At 40.7% G+C, this 19,500-nt stretch overlaps 1 protein-coding gene across 3 annotated transcripts; it reads left to right on the forward strand.

The window, feature by feature from the left end:
* The first annotated feature begins 9,141 nt into the window (after positions 1 to 9,141).
* ENPP4 (ectonucleotide pyrophosphatase/phosphodiesterase 4) lies at positions 9,142 to 19,220 on the forward strand. 3 transcript variants are annotated; one of them, XM_031046703.2, is made up of 4 exons: positions 9,142 to 9,269; positions 11,214 to 12,078; positions 13,353 to 13,523; positions 15,925 to 19,220. In XM_031046703.2, exons 2-4 carry the CDS (start codon positions 11,256 to 11,258, stop codon positions 16,284 to 16,286), a joined length of 1,356 nt encoding a protein of 451 aa, XP_030902563.2. In that variant the 5' UTR covers positions 9,142 to 9,269; positions 11,214 to 11,255; the 3' UTR covers positions 16,287 to 19,220. The 3 variants fall into 3 exon arrangements, with proteins under 3 accessions (XP_030902563.2, XP_005146479.2, XP_030902562.2); XM_005146422.3 differs by having other exon boundaries at positions 9,143 to 9,269; positions 15,922 to 19,220; XM_031046702.2 differs by lacking the exon at positions 9,142 to 9,269 and adding an exon at positions 10,077 to 10,283 and having other exon boundaries at positions 15,922 to 19,220.
* Positions 19,221 to 19,500: the final 280 nt, after the last annotated feature.

Below are 19,500 nucleotides of genomic sequence, written 5' to 3' on the forward strand. Positions count from 1 at the left end.
TCATCAAGATATAGCCTGGCCAAGTACAGTGATGAACAGATGAAGTACCTACAAAGCTATGGTAAAGAAATATGTATTTTTTTTCCACAGGAAGCCAAAAATAGTTTTACTGGCAATCTTATGTGCATTTTGTGTAAAGAAAAAGAAATGCAGACTTACTTACCCATTTACTCGTATTTTTAACCCACAAAACCTTCAAGGAAAAGAAAGGCAAAAGTGCCTCAACAAAACAAGCGATCATCTGCAAATTTTCACTGGTTACTTACAATATCATCAGCAAATTATAATAATTTATAAAAAAACCCTACAAATATAAAAAATATAAAGTGGTATATCCATGAGAAAAAGATATCAAACTTGAAATCTTTCCAGTTTTGACACTGGGTCTCTTGACCTTGAATGTCTCCACATTTAACAACTTCATCCTCTCATCTGTAAATTAAAGCCAAGACTCTAAAACGCTTGTGAACTACTCTGGAATTTAGGAGGGGGGGGGGGGGGAAAGCACTGAATAAGCATTAACTATTATTATGCATACTTAATTTATCAATTACTTGTAATCACTTTCAGGTTATATATCCATGTCTTAAGATATTGACCCAAGCTGCCAAAGTTGGGTTAATGCTGCTTGACTTCAGCAATCTAGTTAGCCTCCTTCTCCATGCAGTTCCTTTTCTCTAAAGGACAGAGATACACAGAAAACCCCACAGAGTCTAAAGCAGAGGAATACTTTCAGCTTTAGCATCCTTCTTAAAGACGGATACAGATTCCAGAGCATCTGAAATCAGTGGAGTCGAAAATCATTACCGATTCAAATCTGAATTTATCAGTTGTGAGAACTTCAGACCTGATTGACTTTTTATCTAGATGTTTACTACATCTGGATTATATGGATTATTACAAGAATTGTTAGGATCCAATCATATTTAATCTTTTGGGGTTGAGTCACAATTTAAATTAAAGGTGTTTTCCTCCTGACCCATCCTTGTAACTTCAGGCAAGGTAACTGCTATGGCAAGGTTGGATTTGTGAAAGAAATAGAGAAGAGAGATTAAAGAGAAGGACAATAATTGCAGCCATCTCCAAATAGAACTAAGTGACCACATGCTGCTTCACACTGTAGAGTAGCAGGTGCTTCCTATCTGAGATTTAGAATAGTAATTTACTGTCTTCATTCTTATATTGAACTTTTTAGACAACTATTGAAGTTCAATACCAAAAGCAAACCAATACTTCACCTTACCAAACCCAGATTCAACTAAGGTTCCTAGATAATCCCCAAAGTGCCAAAAGCATAGTCACAATCAGCAACACAGTACAAAGATGCAGGTAAGTATCAGAGATCAAGGAGATCTCTTAGCTCATTAAGGCACCTCAAGGGTTCCAAGGATATCTAACCCATATGAAGGCCTAATTTCAACTATTATTACCCACAAATTCCTGCCTGGCACATGTAGTCCATCAGCAAACAGAACCAATCACATCTCTATTTACATTTTCTGTATGTAATTGTCAGAATTATTCATGTGGAAATCCTACTAAGAAATTATGAAATTTGTGCTATCATCTGTACTGCAAACTTCAAGCATTCCACACCAGCTATTAGAGTGATGATAAAACTGACTTAAAATCATGAGCTTAATTAACTAAAGCTCATGAAACTTGGGAAAGCCAACAAGCCAACTAGAAAATGTTACTTTATTTTTTGAGCATTTTTTACACTTATGAAAATACTTACATTTCTTCACATTTTTAGAAATAAAAATGTGTATCTACCTGCATCTGTTCAACTTGCTCTAAGCATGGCCTTGATAACTCCCTTGATCTTCAACTCTTCTTACAAAGTGCTCCTGCAGGATTAAGTATGCTGGGATTGTAAAAATTCCCTCCTTAGTCACTCTTCTGGAAAATAACTTAATGAAGAAAAGATAACACAGACATATTCATGATGCAAAACAAAGAACAAAGTCCAGTTGCACAGCATTAAAGCCAATGACTAACTCCTTTTTTTTCCTGCACAAAGACAACATCAGCAGCAAGCAGCAGCACCTGCTGGAGGGTATAAAATATCACACGTAAAATAAGGACTAAGAGAGTCATGTTTGAGTATTATTTAAAAATAGAGTTTATGTGGATTTCACTAGTCAGAAAACTTCTCCTTTCCTCTGCCCCCTCCAAGAGCAAAGAAAAGTCCCATTCAGCTCCAAGATCTAGATTTCACTCTTGTGACAGGATGATAACACCCCAGAGTAAACTTGACCACATTTATGAATTTGTCCAGGTGAAAATCAGATGCATTTCAAGTCATCTTATGTGAACCCACTGCTGGTTTATAACCCTTATATTTCATCTTCAGGGATGACAGAAATAATTTTGGTGCCATGATTCAAAAGTTATGTTGTAAGAAACAAGATCAAAACTGCAGTGTCCACATTGTGGCTTCAAACATGAGTGTCCTGGTGCTGCTTTCCCTCTACTCCCAAGCTAAAAATGTTCTGTTCCAGCAAAGGAACTTGTATTCAGTGAAATGGGACTTCTCTCCTGAAGAGAAGTGAGAGGGAAGAGGTCATATGAGGCAGGAGGGTACTAAAAGATCTCAGCATCACTCTGCTCCATTCTCCATTGGAAAGTAAATGCCTTCAAGCATCAGGTCCTTCTCTACCTTCACAAGAATATAAGATTATAAAACAAAGAAATCACCAATTCAATCCATTCCCCGAATTTCTCTGCTCCCAAATCTAGGGTGCTAGCCATAGTTTCTGCTGTTAATTCTGTAATTCAAGTTGTGTCCCTTACCACCCATACCCATGTGAGACATCCCATCACACTGGTGACTTGCTGTACAGAAATACATATAACAGTATAACCATAAGCAGCAAAATTCATATAAGGACAAAGAATATGAGCAACAAAACTCATAATTTTCAAGGTTTATTTTTTACTTCAGGACGGAATTTCTGTTTTCATGATAACCTTATTCTTTTTTAATGCAAGAAGTATCAGAATTAACAAGACCATAACTCCAGTTAGTACACAAAACCTCATGAAGTTCAACAAGGCCAAATGCAAGGTCCTGCACCTGGGTGGGGCAATCCAAAGCACAAATACAGGCTGATTAAGCACAGCCCTAAGGAGAAGCACTTGGGCATGTTGGGTGATGAGAAGCTCAACATCACCCAGCAATATGCCAAGCATACCCTGGGCTGCATCAGAAGGAGCATGGCCAGCAGATCGAGAGAGGCTATTCTGTCCCTCTAGTCTGCTCTGGTGAGACCCTACCTGCAGTACTTCATCCAGCTCTGGGGCCCCAGCATAATGCTGAGGCAAGTCCAGATGTCATGGTTTAAGCCCTTCTGGCAACTAAGCACCACACAGCCACTTGCTCACTTCCCCTACTCCCCAGTGGGGCAGGAAGGAGAACTGAAAAAAAAAAACTAATGTAAAAACCCATGGTTTAAGAAAAGAACAGTTTAATGATTGAAATAAAATATTATAATAATAGACTAATAACAGCAATAACAGGAAATAGAAGAAAGAATAAATAAGAGTGTTGCACAATACACTACCCACTAACTAATACCCAGCTCAACCTGAGCAGTGATTGGCCCCTTCCAGGTAACTCTCCCCAGTTTCTGGGCATGATGTGCTGTGGTATGGAATACCCCTTTAGCTAGCTTGGGTCAGGTGTCCTGCCTCTGCTTCCTCCTGGCTTTCTGTGACATTCCTCACTAACAGAGCATGAGAGACTGTAAAGTCCTTGATCAGGGCAAGTGCCATTGAGCAACAACTAAAACATCGGTGTTATCACCACTGTTCTCAGACTCAAGCCAAAACATGGCACTGCACCAGCTAACCACTAATTCTTTATACAGTCTAATGGACAGCAACAGGCACCCCGGAGACCATGATAAAAAGAGATGAAAAAACTTATAATGAAATTAAGTATATTCTGGAGATGGTCTTTATTGCTGCAAAAGTCAGTCACCTGAGCTCTTTCAAATAGGTATCTTCTCAGATATCAAGGCTGGAATTCACCTACATTTAAAAACCTAGAAATGAACTAAAAAACTCAGGCTATGAACCTAGATAATTGCCTGGTTCACTCTACAGAGAAACACAGAACTCAGTTCAGTAGCACCAAAACACATACAGGCATTTATTGGTATTTGCGTTTCCATAGACCAACTTGGTTTTATCTAAAGGCCAGCAAATATAGTAAGGGCCCTGACACACTTAGAATAGTATGTTAAAATCACCGAAGCTGCTATTGAAACCTAAGCTGTTCACCCTTTAAGCCCTTTTAGCAGCAATCAGCACCTCCAGCTTAAAATAGTCAAGCAAAAGACTAGTCTGCAAAGAAGTTCCTATACTGTGAAAGTATGTTATCTGAAGAGGAAGAGAACCAGGACGGGGTTCAAACCTGGCTCAAACCAGGACAGGGTAGAGAGAAGGAATAGTAGCAAGAAAGTCAGCATACCTTGCATCTACTCAGAGATTAGTAAATAAAGGCAAAAAGCCATATTGCACTATTTAATTCAGATTCCCAATACAAGACCTTTTTCTGGGTACCCCTTTAGGAAAGCAAATAGTCTGCCTACCTCCCAGACATTCCACAGTACTGGAAACTCCAACTCTTCTAGAAGTGCCATGAGTGGCTTCAGTAGTTAACAGCTCTGTTTAGAAACAGCAACCTGTTTCTATTGCCGTTTCTCAGAAGGCAGTTTCTAGTTGATTATTGCTATGATTTTAGTGCTTTAATTAAAAGAATCTTTAAGTTTTATTTATTCTCCCTGAAGACGCTTCCACACTTTAGCAAAGAGCTTGTAAATCTTTCGTCACAACCTAAATAATTTGAGGTCTGTCAGATGCTTGCTCTAAAGTAGCTTTGTCCAGCCCTAACTAGAAAACCTAATAGTTAAAACACCTGTGTGTTCTCGGAAACAGCTGAACCTGAAACTGAATTATGGTGAACCTTTTTCATGTCAGTAGAAATGGAGGGATCTTTTTTCTCTGTTCTCTCCAGAAGAACAAGAGATTCAAGTTCCTCTATCCAGTTATTCCTACAGACATTAACACTCACAGACATGTTTCATAGGCACAGGCTGTGAAAAGTAGCACTCCAGCAGTCCAAGCATCTGCAGCTCCCCAAATTGTTTCAAGATGGAACTGATTTGATGATGAGGAGGAACAAGACTGCTCAGTATGGCCCTGTTTGCGCTCCAGCCTTTGGATGGTCACCTCTGGGCACCCAAGATCATCACTGGAACCTTCCTGCTAAGAAGGGCTACCTTACAAATGACAAGAAGTTGCACAGATAGACTGACAATTTTATCTGTACTGTTATGTGTGTATGGAGTTGGCATGTTCTGAAACATACGCTTCAGCTCAGTTTCACAATAACTGTTGACATGTGCAGCTTTAGCAGTTTCTGCATTCTATTTAAGACATAGTACATAATAAGGAAATGAAGACACATACTAAAAACATTTCAGAAGACAGTGGTTTGGTAGAAGACTTTGATCATCTTGCTGTTATACACAGCAGTCAGGCCTCCAGAAACCCATTTGCTGCTCAGCTAAAACTGTCCTGCATGCTAGCTCATGAGTTCAGACCCACGCTGTAATAACAGTGATTCATCTTCACCCAGATTTTGCTTTGCTACTGACTGCAAAAAGGCGTATTTAAAGGCAGCATAGCAGTAAATTTAACTCTGCAGAAAACAGATGCTTCTCCATTGGGAACTAGACAAACAATAGAAAATTATTTTGCACAGGACACTCAACTCTCAACAGCCTTTAGATGTTAAAAATACCAGGAATTATCAACAGACATTTCAAAATCTGCTTTACCTGCTGAAGGGCCTAAACAATTATTCCTGATTTGGATGTCCTAAAGCCCTTTATTTGTGGTCTTCCAGGCCCTGTTATAACACTTTGTTTGGTTTTATCTCTAGCTCTACGGTCAGAAACTCCATTAGAAACCTGAGAGCCTAAGAAATACTGGCTTTTTATGCCCCCAAGTGCTCCAAGGAAAACATTTATGTTTGCCTTTAAAATCTGGCATCATTTCAAAATCCTTGTTTGCCTCTGAAACCAAGCACCCTTAGGAAGCACAAGCAATCTGGCTTCAGGCTCATTTATGATGGAGGCTCTAGTATCCAAAATAGAGAAAGCAGAGACACCACCCTACTCTCTATCACCTTGCCATGCAGCCTTCCAGACATCATTCCATGGACAGCTTGAGGAACAGCAGAGTCAAAAGCCCTGTTTCATTTATAGCTTCCATATACAACCAATTTCTTGGAATAAATGGGCACTAAAAGCTTAACATTGAATACAGTTTAACAGGTGTTAGTTACCTAAAACTACTGTTTTATGGAATGTCTCCCCATTTTTCTTCATCTCAACTGTATAAAGATGCATCAAAACACAGTAAATGGATTAAAAAAATACTCTACAAAAATGATCAAAGAGATTTAACCACATAGATAAAATTAAGGGAAGAAAAATAAAATGAAAAATGCAGGAAAATGTGCCTCTGTCAATATTCAGTTATTTTAACTCTTAAGTAATGAAAATGCCCTGCTTTTTCTTAAGAACGAAAATGCCCAGCTTATTCTTAAGTATCTGAACTACCCATGTGCAACATTTAGTTTTCTTCCAAATAAATAAGGAGTTGTTTCCCCTCCATAAGACTGACAACAGGAAGGCATTGTTTCCCGTCTAAAAATTGTTTTACTAAACCTAGCCAAACACTGAGAATATTTTAGGTTGCCTACCCTCTACTTCCCATCATTCACTGAATACCACTGACACAAACCAATGTGTGTAATAGTATCCAAGCTACAAATGCCAGAGCAGTAAATCTGTGCAGCTTCAGGCAGGATTTAGTATGGTCTAGAGCTTAGAAGAATTGCAGTCTGTACAGCCAAATACGGGGTGAAATGCAATACAGAGTTATATTAAGGTGATGAAAGGCAAACGTATTGGTACCTCCCAGATTTACTTCTCTTAATGTAAGTATACATGTAACCACACCTTTCTCATAGGCATACACTGTAAATGGAACCAAGAGATGTATTAAATATGCAGTACATACTGGCTAGCCCAGTTCTAAGTCCAAAGTTGATGTGGCATACTGCTTTTATGATGTGTCAAACTGAATCCATTATATTAGGCCAGGCTCATGAATAAGTGTGATTAGTCACACCATTTAGCACTGAATAGCCATGATTATGTTGCCAAAACAGGTAAACAAAATAGCATTGATGCTAAAAGTATATTAGTATTTCTCCATAAGGTTTCTAAGAAGACCCCGATCGAAATTTGATGAAATTGGCTAAAAGATGACAACTGTTATGTGCTCCCCTGACCTCTAATTCACTCTGTGTAATAAATACTTTGAAGGAAATAAATTGGTAAAGGACACTTCCCTCCTCCTCATGATCTACTGTCATGTGTATATTTACAGACCTGAATCAGTGTAACAAACAACAAAAAAAAGAAGAAAAAAGGGACAAAAGACAAAGTGCTTGACTTGAACTTGACAAATAACATGGAAATAGATTCAAGAAGTCTTATAAACTCACCTAGATTTTCTTCCTCCTGTGTTTTGCCCCACCTGCTACATTTCCCTATATCAAGGTGAATCAGAGGCATGACATTTTTTCCAGCTGATTATACCACACGATTAGAGCCACTCCACAGTCAGCATGCAAAAGTAGCACAACCTGCCAAACTCATGCATATATAAAAGGCATTAGGAAGAAACAAGATCAAATCTATGAGGCACTGAGTATAAACAAGCTAACAGGATGCACAGAATGAAATTCTTTAAGTCTTAAGGTCCTTTCCAACCCTAACTATTCTATAATTCTATGATTCTAAGTCAGCCACAAAGTTACAGACAGGTTGTCTTCTCAGTTTTTATGATGAAATTTAAAATGGAGCAAGTATTTCTGCTCTGTGCTGTCAAAAGACACTTATTTTATCTGTTCAGGCAGAGCTGATTTCATTATTCAGCACCAGTAACTTAACAGCTTTTGCAGAATTACTAATGCCTTCTCATAATAAAAAGGAAAACCAAGGGCATGTGAACTATTTGCCTTAATTTATGAAGTAAACTTACACCAGGACACAAAACAGATCTCAACGCATCATACCGTAACACACTGCTTTCCTAACAGCGGCAGTGGCATTCAGCATTTTTACATGCAACAGCACAGCTCATACATACATACTTACATAGCGCAATTCACAATTTCCTGCTTATATTTAAAGTTTTAGGGCAAACCAGCATGCCACAAGAGAACGCAAAAAGGTCACACATAGGAAACAAACAGGCACTTTCGGAGCTGCACGACCAAACGGGTGTCCCACAGAACAGGAAACTGATAATCACGCTGACAACCGCCATTGCCTCCCAAAGGCCACAGCCTGGGGCACCTGCAAAGGAGGCAGGTTACAGGCACCCTGGGGAGACACAGGACAACTCCCAGTCGCACAACCGGTCACATCCTCGCCTCACACGGCAGCATCCTTCTGCAGCCACCGGAACCCCAGCAAGCAGCCTGTGCTCCAGGAAAGCTCTGACCCACAGTAGGACCCACTTCCTAGTCCAGAGGAGCTAATACCTCTCATAAAACCCACATTCTCCCACAAGCTGCCACATCTCCCTGCTTGTGACAGCTGCCTCCCACAGCTCGCCTCAGCTCTCCTCCCATCAATCTCCCACAGCCCTACCCCTCAGTCCCCCATAGCTCCCTACAACCTGCCTTCTCTCAGACCCCCTTAGGCCCCTCACCTCAACTCATACCCCCAGCTCCCCGTGATTCCCTACAACTCACCTCAACCCCCCCGGTTACCTTCAGCCCACTCCTCACCTCACTTCTCCCTGGCTCTGTTCCCCGACACCCCACAGCTCCCCCAATCATCCCCAGCTCGGCTCCCCCCGATCCCCTCCAGGTCTTACAGCGCCACGCCCACTTCCTCGCAGCCAATCGGCGCTCCCGCCAGCGAGCCCTCAACCAATCACATGCGGCGGAGCCCCCCGCTGCCGCACCCACCCCGGCAGTGCCGGCGCTGCCGCCCCTAAAGCGGTTGGTGCGGGGTGGGTGGCCGGTGCGCAGGCGCTCTGCTCGTGTTGCTTCCTGTCGAGGCTCCCCGCTGCGCTCGGACACCTCCGCGTGTGTCCCGGCGGGGCTGCCACCAGGAGTGGGGCCTTAGAGTGGGGTCTGGGAGGAACAGCGGCGGCCGGGCAGCGGGGCTGTGGTGAGTGGTGCTGCCTGAGCGGAGAACAGGGCAGGGTTGAGGAATCCCTCCGGGCTCTGGTGGCTGCGCCTCCTGCTCCCTCGGGGTTAGGGTGAGGGGAAATTAAGTGTTGTTGGGCTCCGTAGAGCCGTTGCTGGTGTGCGCGGTGAGGCCGGAGCCTCAAGCAGCTGGGCCCGTTGGCTGAGCGGCCGCGCGGTGCAGGCGCTCTGGCTCCAGGAACGTTGAGCACGGGGTGGGTCTGCGGTGACAGCCCGCAAGGTAGCGCGTTCCTGACCCAGCCGAGCAACAGGAGACTTGGAAGCCTGGTTAGGAGGTTCGGGATGGCTGTAACCGTAGAATGGTTGGTGTTGAAAGGGACCTTAAAGCTCATTTAGTTTCAGCCCCCTACCACGGGCAGGGACACCTTCCACTAGACCAGGTTGCTCCAAGCCCGGTCCAACCTGGCCTTGTGCCCTGTGAAGGATGGGGCCTCCCATGCAAACAGGCATGGAGTAATGCTGATACAGTATGTAAACCAGAAATGCTTGACGCATTCGGAGTCTTTTGAAGCTAATACTATGGTCTTAAGTCTTACTGTGCTGTAAAAAGCTTTGCTTATAATTTTTAAGTAATTCATTACATGAAACAGGCAATTCTCTGCTCCACTGCTTATGTAATTCCTCATTTTTTGCCTCTCTTTAAAGGGGCTGTGTGTCACAAGTCCTCTGTATTAGATGATCCCTTAAAAGTATTTTTTGACTATCCTTTCTTCAAATATTTGTATTTTCTAAAGAAACTTTAACGGTTGGGGGGTGGTGGTGGTGGTGATTTCCCATGCTTTAAATTCCTCTCCCTCCTAAAGTTTTAGCCAGCATTAAAGCTACTTGCATTTTTGAAGTAATGCACTCACAGTTTCTAAGAGTTTGGGGAAAAGGGCTGAGATAGACCAGAAGATATTACTCTAGTTAGGAAGATACCTGCTCTTCATCCTGGAATCACCCTTGTTTGTGCAAGATAAAGGAGACATTTGCTGGGGTGGGTTTTACTTTCGAAAAGTAAATACACTGCCTGACCATCTTGCAAAGAGTTCTGTGAAACCTGGAATTCACTTCCTCTTTCTTAAAGGCTTATAGAAAAATTCTGAACAAAGTACTCCTCTCACATAATAAGTTTAAGGATAAAAAAGGCTTACAAATCATGCCTTGTTTCATAATAGGAATTAATTCATTAGTGAGAAATACTTGATTCATACCTAAAGTTACTAATGATTTTGGTTTAGTTTTGCTTAGAAAGGAGTATGATGCATAGAGAACAGGTTTAAGTGCTGTTATGGCAGATGTGGAACAGCTTAGAAGGAAAACAGAAGTTACTCCTGGCAGTTTTATGTACAGAGTAAGCAATGATTAAATAGGAGTGTTGAAAGGCTCAAAAGTCTTCCAGCAACTCGAGAGGGTGGAAACTGTGGAAAAAGGTAGGAACTGTGGAAAAAGATGGGATAAAAAGGGAAAATTGTAATTACAGAAGAAAACAAAATCCTGGTCTGAACCGTGATGTGTAATGAAGATTTAGAGCTGCAGAGGATTCTTAAATGTGAAGCCAGAATTGTTCAGGTGTCTGTGCTTGAACATGAAGAAAAATACTGATTGTCTTTGAATGCAGAATCATAATAAGACACACAGAATGATGGAGTGATTGCTTAAAAAGAAAGAAAGCAATTCTTCCTTTCATTTAGTCTCGAATGAAAGAAAATCTCATTGCTTAGTTGTTTTAATGTATGAAAAACTATGACAATATATGAGAAGCTTCTGAAGTCAGTAGGGAAATCCACTGTTGACTTCAGTGGTTGTTTAGATGGGTTATTTTGCAGTTATCTCCTACAAGCAAGATGTACATAATGTCTGGCTAGTTAAACTGGTTCCAGTACAATTACTTAGTGTTACGTGCCTTATCTTTTGATTTTTTCAGGTGCATCTGATTACCTGCTATAAATACTTTGAAGTATCAACAATGAACTCGATGTTAACATTACTTTTCTCTGGAGTAGTTGCCTGTTGTGCTCGCTCTGCGGGTGAACCAGTATCCAGGTTACTCCTTGTGTCCTTTGATGGCTTCAGGGCTGATTACTTGGAAACCTATAAACTTCCTCATCTTCAGAAATTCATTGAGGATGGTGTGCTTGTAAAACAAGTTACAAATTCTTTTATCACCAAGACTTTCCCAAACCATTATACCATAGTGACAGGTTTATATGAAGAAAGTCATGGCATTGTGGCCAATGACATGTACGATGCAGATGCCAAGAAGAAGTTTTCACAGTTCAATGATTCTGATCCCTTCTGGTGGAATGAGGCAGTTCCAATTTGGGTGACAAACCAACAGCAGGGAAATGGAGCAAGTGCTGCTGCAATGTGGCCTGGTACCGACGTAAAAATTAATGATACAACCCCTCAGTTCTTCATGAAGTACAACTTTTCAGTAACATTTGAGGAGAGAGTGGAGAAAATCATTGCCTGGCTGAACAGCTCTAATCCAATAGTCAGTTTTGCTATACTGTACTGGGAAGAACCGGATGCAAGTGGACACAAATATGGGCCAGATGACACTGAGAACATGCGCAAGGTATTAGAAGAAGTGGATAATCATATCGGTTTCCTTACCAAGAAATTGAAGGCATTAGGTTTGTGGGATACTATTAATATCATAATAACAAGTGATCATGGAATGGCCTCCTGTTCAGCAAAGAAGCTGATTGTCCTGGATGACTGCATTGGGCGCGACAACTACACTCTAATAGACAAGAGTCCAGTTGCTGCAGTGCTGCCAAGACAGAGTATGTTTTGGTTTGTTTCTTGTTATTTAAGTCATACATTTTGAGAATTAAATGTTGTTTCTCTTACTACTAAAAAGTACATGCTATGGTAGATTGTTCACATCTCTGCAAGGTGAACTACACTGCTTTTGCAAGTTTGACATAATTTAATGAGTAAATTAAAGAACGTTTATTTAGAAAGTACTTTACCACCCATAACAATTTGACACTGATTACCAAAGCAAAGATGGTCCTAGTACAGCATGTTGAGAAAGTACACAGGCTCTTAGTATGAGTACTTGCATTCAGCTCTGCAGCCCCCAAGACAGTAAGGACATGGACCTGTCAGAGTTAAGTCTAGAGGAAGGCCATGAAGATGCTCATGAAGACAGGCTTAGAGAGTTGAGCTTATTCAGCCTGGAGAAGAGAAGGCTCCAGGGAGACCTTAGAGTAGCTTCCAGTACCTAAAGGTGCCTGCCAGAAATAGGAAGAGGGACTTTTTACATGGGGCTGTAGGGGCAGGACAAGGGGAAATGGCTTTAAACTGACAGAGGGGAGATTTAGATTAGATATTAGGAAAAGATTCCTTATTATGAGGGTGCTGAGGCACTGGCACAGGTTGCCCAGAGAAGTTGTGGTTGCCCCATCCCTGGCACTGTTCAAGGCCAGGTTGTATGGGGCTTGGAGCAACCTGGTCTAGTGGAAGGTGTCCCTGCCCATGGCAGGGGGGTTGAAAATAGATAACTTCTCTTAATGTCCCTTCCAACCCAAACCATTTTGTGATTCCATGCCTGCTCTCTTGTTGCTCACTTTACATGGTTATAATTCACAGTGAGTGTGAAATAAATTCTTTATTAAGAATTTTTGTATCTTGGGGTAATTACTAACAGGCATGTCATGACACTGCTGGTCTCAGTTTCCACATCTGTGGCCAAACTGAAGCAATTCTAATGAACAAAGTGATATATATAGTAACAAAATATACTGCCTTGGTGTGTGATTGCCTCCTTGATTTCTCTGTTTGAATTTTGCCCTCCTGCTTTGTGCGTTGGTTAATTCAGCTGTAGTTTCAAAACCACAGCTGTGAGGTGCCTCATTGAAAATAAGAGCAATTTGTCAAATTCACCTTGATACATGTAGTGTTTCACTGGGGACCTGAACAAATAACTTTTCTATGTGCCTTTTAATGAATAACTGTTTTGGAAAAAAAATTAAAAATCTCAGGATTAATGACAGGTAATTGCAGTACCAGGAGATCATTTCTGGCTGTTTCACAGCACTTTTTTTCTTGGCAGACAAGGAAGATGTGTATAACTTACTGAAAAAATGCAACAGTCACATGAAAGTGTATCTCAGAGAAGAAATTCCAGACAGATTTCATTATTGCCATAATAAGAGAATCCAACCTATAATCCTGGTTGCAGACGAAGGCTGGACCATTGTACAGAACGAGTCACTGTCAAAATGTAAGTGCCTGTCCCTTATTTGTGTTCTTGGTGGCTTACGTTGATAAACTGTCTTGGATTTATTCCAGCCATGTATAGGCTGGTCCCAGTTTAATGAGTTGAGTCCTGGCACTGTGCTTCTTTAGGAACATCTCAGCATTTTCTAGAACATTCTCAGCCTGAGTCTGGAGTATTTTAATGGATGAGGAAGAGACGGGGGATATTTCTTTGGCTAAAATACATTCAACCTAGGAGTTATCTTAGGCAAGTCAGTCTCAAGCTTCTACTAGAGGTGGTTTAGCTCATTTTTGTTTGTAAAATATATATATATAAGAGCACAGATTGAAACATGCCAGACACAATACTTAATGCTGCAGCACATGTAATAGAAAATACAAATAAATGCGGTGAAATACTAAAAATAATAGGAACACAACAATAATGGCCAAATAAGCCAGAGGTCTTCCTGTTAGGGGTATCAAATAGTATGTTTTAAAGAGAAAAAACAAGTGAGATGTTCCTTCATATAGTGCACTGCTAAGCTATGCCTGTATTTCCTGCTACATGCTATGAATGTCAAATTGCATACATATGTATGTATAGGTATGATTATATATGTATATGTATTTCCAGGTGTTTCACATGCAGGGTAGTTTTTTGGCAGATGAGAGATGTCTATAACTTACTGAAAAAATGCAACAGTTACATGAAAGCCACGGGCTTTAAACTGACAGAGGGGAGGTTTAGATTAGATATTAGGAAAAGAGTGCTTACTATGAGGGTGGTGAGGCCCTGGCACAGGTTGCCCAGAGAAGCTGTGGCTGCCCCATGCCTGGCAGTGTTCAAGGCCAGGTTGGACGAGGCTTTGAGCAACCTGGTCTAGTGGAAGGTGCCCCTGCCCATGGCAGGGGGTTGGAACTGGATGAGCTTTAAGGTCCCTTCCAACCCAAACTATTCTATGAATTTATGTTTATTTGTACAAAAGTACTGCTTTCAAGGTAAGATATGTTTATATTTTAATTTTGTCACATATTTGGTACAATCATCTTCAAATTGTACACATGTTCTCTAATACATGTCTCTTTCTTGTTTATGGTTAGGTTCATTTCCATGTACCTAAAAATAGTTAATAAGTCCATAAGTAACAGCATTGGATCAGTTGAAGTGAATCACTTTTCAAAACAATTCTGCTAGCCAAGGCTTCCCAGAAGCAGGCAGGGGAGGTTTTAGCCTAAAAGGTTATTTGAAGTGTTTATTGTACTTGTCATCACAGACCGAGTGGCAGCATAAGTGGCTAGTGTACCAATTCCTACAGTGTTCCTGTGTCGGCACACACCAGCCCTCCCACTTCAGGGGTGGAAGACAGGAGTCTTTGTTGGAGTGGGAACTTGCAACAGCTCTATTCAAAACAAGAGAGCAGTAGAAGGAAAAAACCAGTATAATCTGGAAAGACAGTAGTGCATTAAAACAAGCAAGATGTGGTGCAATAGTATCTTTGTGGTAACAAATGTAATGGTGGAAAACATTAAAAAGGAATATTGAAGTACACTGATGTGAGGAGTGTGACCTAATCAATGGGAATCTTGACATTTCACGTCAGAAACATCAGTGAAGGAGCCAAGGAGACAATTCTCAGAGACTCATTAACTGTTAGTGAGAAATGAACTCAAAACTTAAACACAGCCACTCAAATACTGTGTCTGCTATGGGAAATTTCTAGCATATTGTGCAAATTTTTCAGGCATATTATTAGAAAATGTAATTATAGCTGGTTTTTGGCTCTTTATATTCCACCAAAAATCTGAGTATTTCTTAAAAACCTACCAAATGCCCAAGTACTGGTGGCCTTATAGCCACAAACATTCTGTTGTATGCCTGTCACGAACACTGTCGTCCTTTGACTGTGTTTTGGTTTTGACTGCTTGGGTGTCCCTTCACCTGAAGTATGTAAACTGATAAGCATGATTTGAGGGTACTTCACATGCTGCAACTGAACCCTGCTTAAGGAAAAGTGCTTGGTTTTTAAGAAACTAAAATTGTCTGCTTTGCAAGGGGGAGATACCTGTCTAAAATCTGAGAAGCACAAATCTGCATTCCAGTTACTGCTTTGCGGAGTGGCCACTTCCTTTTCAACTTTGACCTGAGAAGTGGGAAGGGGAAAACTGGAAGTGTTGATGGCTGAAAAGAGATGGAGGGGGAACCATGGTGGAAGACCACTATGTGAAAAGAATTCGGGGTATTGGGGAGGGGGGGAGGAACTGTGGGTTCCTTCTGTTTTTGATCCAAGAGCTGCTTTTATGTTCTGCATTAGTCTTTGGTTATAATATGTACCTTTGGGGGGTGGAGGAAAGGGAAGGGGAATACTCAATATGCAAACAGAAACTGTGATTTTAACTCTATAAACTTTGCCTTTCTCCAGTAGGTGACCATGGCTATGACAATGCTCTCCCAAGCATGCATCCATTCCTGGCTGCTCATGGACCTGCTTTTCATCGGGGTTACAAGCAGAGCACAATAAACAACGTTGATATTTACCCTATGATGTGCCACATCCTGGGCCTGACACCGCTGCCCCACAATGGCACTTTCAGTAACACCAAGTGCTTGCTTGCTGACCAGTGGTGCATAAACCTTCCAGAAGCTATTGGGATAGTCATTGGGGCTTTGATGGTACTGACTACCTTCACCTGCATTATTATAATCTCCAAGAATAGAGTAGCTCCTGCAAGGCCATTTTCCCGACTTCAGTTACAGTATGATGATGATGACCCTTTAATTGGATAGCGTTAGGGAGCCTCGTCTCGCTTGCTAAATACGGATTTCAGGAAGAGAGTTTGCACTTGCACTGGATGGCATTCTTTGCACTTTAATGGTATATGTATAAAACACTGTACAGCCAGATCTTGCTAACTTGTTTGTATGTGCTACCTGACTAGTAATCTTGTAAAACATGAGCCAACAAAACAATGAGCAGGTGTCATTCTGCTTGAAGAGATGCTTAACAAAATAAGGATGCTTAGTTTGTCAAACCCTTTGACCACTTCTAAAATGAAATCCCAGAGTATGAACTAGCCAGGATATAGACTAAGTGGATTTTTAACACTTGTAAATGTGGGATAATAATTTGATAATTAATGGGGGTTTTGTATTAGATTTAAATTAATGTTAACTTTTAGTGTTCTTGTACATGTTTTGGAAAGATGTTTTTTATGAGAGTTAAAAGTTACTTCTGTTTGGACAGCATGTCCTGATTTGTTCTTGAATTTGGGCATAGAAGGCATAGAGAAGATCCCAATACTTCTGTCTCCCTAAGACAGCAATATGACAAGAAACTGGTGAGAAGGAAAATGGAAGTCAGCAGGAAAAGAATTGGTGCATATCACTTCTACTTTGAGCAATAAAGTGTGTGGTTCAGCAGTTATAACACTGCGCAGATGGCTCTTGACATTTCCAGATGTATGCCTGTGGATAACTTAGTTCCTGCACAGCTCCAGTTAGGATGGTACCACTTTGCTTATCTCAAAGATATCAGTTTAAACTGAGAATCCTTCAATGACCCAGTTTTGGGGCTGTAGGGGAAAATTGCTGCTTCTAAATGCTGTGAGAAGTTTTTCAGGTATAAACTCTGCTAAAGGTATTTTTGTAATAGAGGTGGTTTTGCCCTGTGTACCAGCTGGTAATAATCTTTTGAAGGCTGTCATGTGCTAAAAAGCAACAACTGGAAGTTTGATATGCAATCATCAAGCAAGGATTCTAAACTCTTATTTTAAACCTTGGAAATTTAAAGGGAAAAATTCGTTTAGTTTTTGACATAAGATCTGTTAGCTGTAGTGTCTGAACTGTATAGATGCAAAGTTCTAGTGCAGACCAGGGTCTAGTGTTCTCTTTATTTGAACTCTTGATTCCTTGTTAATGGGCAAGTCTAGTAACTTGCCATAAGAGGAATTGATTTAGAAAGCCTTAGTGGTACCTTATCTTTTAGTGAGCAAAGCAGGTGGATTAAATTGTTAATGCTATCCCCAAAAGAGAACTATAGTTACCAAGTGCTTTTCCTATAAGTTTGACAGTTGAAAAACTAATTAATTTGAAGTGACAGCACTTGGGTACCTGGTAGCATGCAGCATGGTTTCATGTTTGCAGGCTCAGGTTCAATGCAGTTTGGTATTAGCCACAGACTCCCTTTTCTCTGACTTAGGAGGGAAGGGTTACTTTTAACTGCCCACTTCAAAACTCAGATGTATTTGGGGTTTTTTAAATTGTGGAAGTCTTACTTATTTGTATCTTCCGCCCTGAGGATCCTGTTGTACTGATTAAAAACACAATGCACAAGCTAACCTGTTCTGTTTTCTTTTTCCTTCCTCTTAAACTGGTAGCTCCTACTTGCTGACTAATGCTTTACTCTGAATTTATCTGAATTTAAGAGAAGTTCAGGCCCCTTCAGAAATCAATACTATTACTGACAGTGTAGTGGGCTTTAGACTGTTAGAACAGTAACAGGACTGAATACAGAAGTCACTTTCTCATCCTGCTGGAAGATTTAAAGTAATTAATTGCATACAATAAGAGGTTAGGTTAAGGAGTAACTACAAATGAATGTTTTACAGCATCTCAGGCTTAGAGATACTGCAAAAGGGAGGATGCTTGAGTTCCTTGGAGAAAGTTGTTAGCTTCTTATTTTGCTTAAGCTTTTCATCATCTGCACATAGAAATGCTTGACTCAACTGAGTTATCTTTTTGGCAGACTCAGTAAAAGACTAAACTGTTCTCTACCTGTCAGAAGGGTTATTTTTAGATGCTAAAATTAGCACAGTATATGCTCTTCTCTGTTCTTCCCTTCCTCCTCTTTCCCTGAATAGCTGTCATGCAGTGTGACTGATGCGCTTTCAGTTCCACTGTCCATCACTGTTACGGGCCAGGTGTCACAGTTACCACCAGAATTTTAGTTACCAGAAATGTAAATGTTGATGAAATATAGTGGTAGGACTCTAATCTGAATAGGAATATTGTTGGAGAGGAAGAAATCTAGAACTGTATTTTTCTTCCTAGCTGTAGGTATCCCATTCTGACAAGAAGAGCTCCTATCAAACCAGGCAGTGAGTGGTAGTATCTAACAGAGACACTTCTTACTCTCTACTCCCCTTTAGTGTTGAAACTAAACAATGGTATTGTGGAGAAGGGTTTAAAGAGAAAGCTGAAGTATTAAGAAATAGAATAAACTATATTCTGATTGCATTGCTAGTTACCATCAATTCCAATTAGAGTGCTGAGTCTTCTTCCTGGCATTACTCTTTGCTGCTGGCAGGACAGGCTTCAAAGTAGCTCTTCTACAGCCAGAATTTCATACAGATAATGTACAAATAAAGGATCTAGAAGAAACCTCTTTGTCCTTAGACACAAAGTTGAAATATTTAAAGAAGACTTTGTAAAAGTTAGTGCCTACAACATGGTTCAATATTTCCACTGTCCAATTACAGTGTGTGTGAATTACTGCTTGTGAAAGTCAGCACCTGATTTCCTTCTGAATAGTTTATTTAAAACAAAAACATAAGAAGCCATGACTTCCCCCTTCGTCAAAGCTGTGACAGAGACCATACATACCCTACAATGGTTTGTGGCAACATTTAATGACTTGTGAAATATACACAACTCTGCAGTGTTCATACAGGGCATATCAGTTTAGGGGAAGTTCTAAAACTTGCATAGAGGTTTAGAAGGGAATGGGCATTAGGGTTATCAGCAATGAAGACAGATGTTTCATTATGTTGACTACCTCAATAAAGGAACTCTCAACACTGCATAGAGAAGCCTTTATAACATCCACCCCTGGGGGTTTATGTTTTTGTCCTTTTGCACTAAGGAAACAGTTCCACAACTGATCCGATTCAACCAACTACAGGTCCAAACCATTTGCTACAGGGGAAGTTTAACTTGCTGTAATTCGAAAAGGATGTAGTGTCTATGAATACAAACCAACAGCATTACATACCTCCAATGATAA

The sequence above is a fragment of the Melopsittacus undulatus genome, chromosome 3 (genome assembly GCF_012275295.1).
Source record: "Melopsittacus undulatus isolate bMelUnd1 chromosome 3, bMelUnd1.mat.Z, whole genome shotgun sequence".
NCBI lineage: Eukaryota > Metazoa > Chordata > Aves > Psittaciformes > Psittaculidae > Melopsittacus > Melopsittacus undulatus.

Bases quoted from the DNA above. Each gene is read 5' to 3' on its own strand.
- ENPP4 (XM_005146422.3), top strand. From the start codon at position 11,256: ATGAACTCGATGTTAACATTACTTTTCTCTGGAGTAGTTGCCTGTTGT. The intron at 12,079-13,352 runs GTATGTTTTGGT...TTTTCTTGGCAG, and splicing joins TGCAGTGCTGCCAAGACAGA to ACAAGGAAGATGTGTATAAC. The intron at 13,524-15,921 runs GTAAGTGCCTGT...GCCTTTCTCCAG, and splicing joins GAACGAGTCACTGTCAAAAT to TAGGTGACCATGGCTATGAC.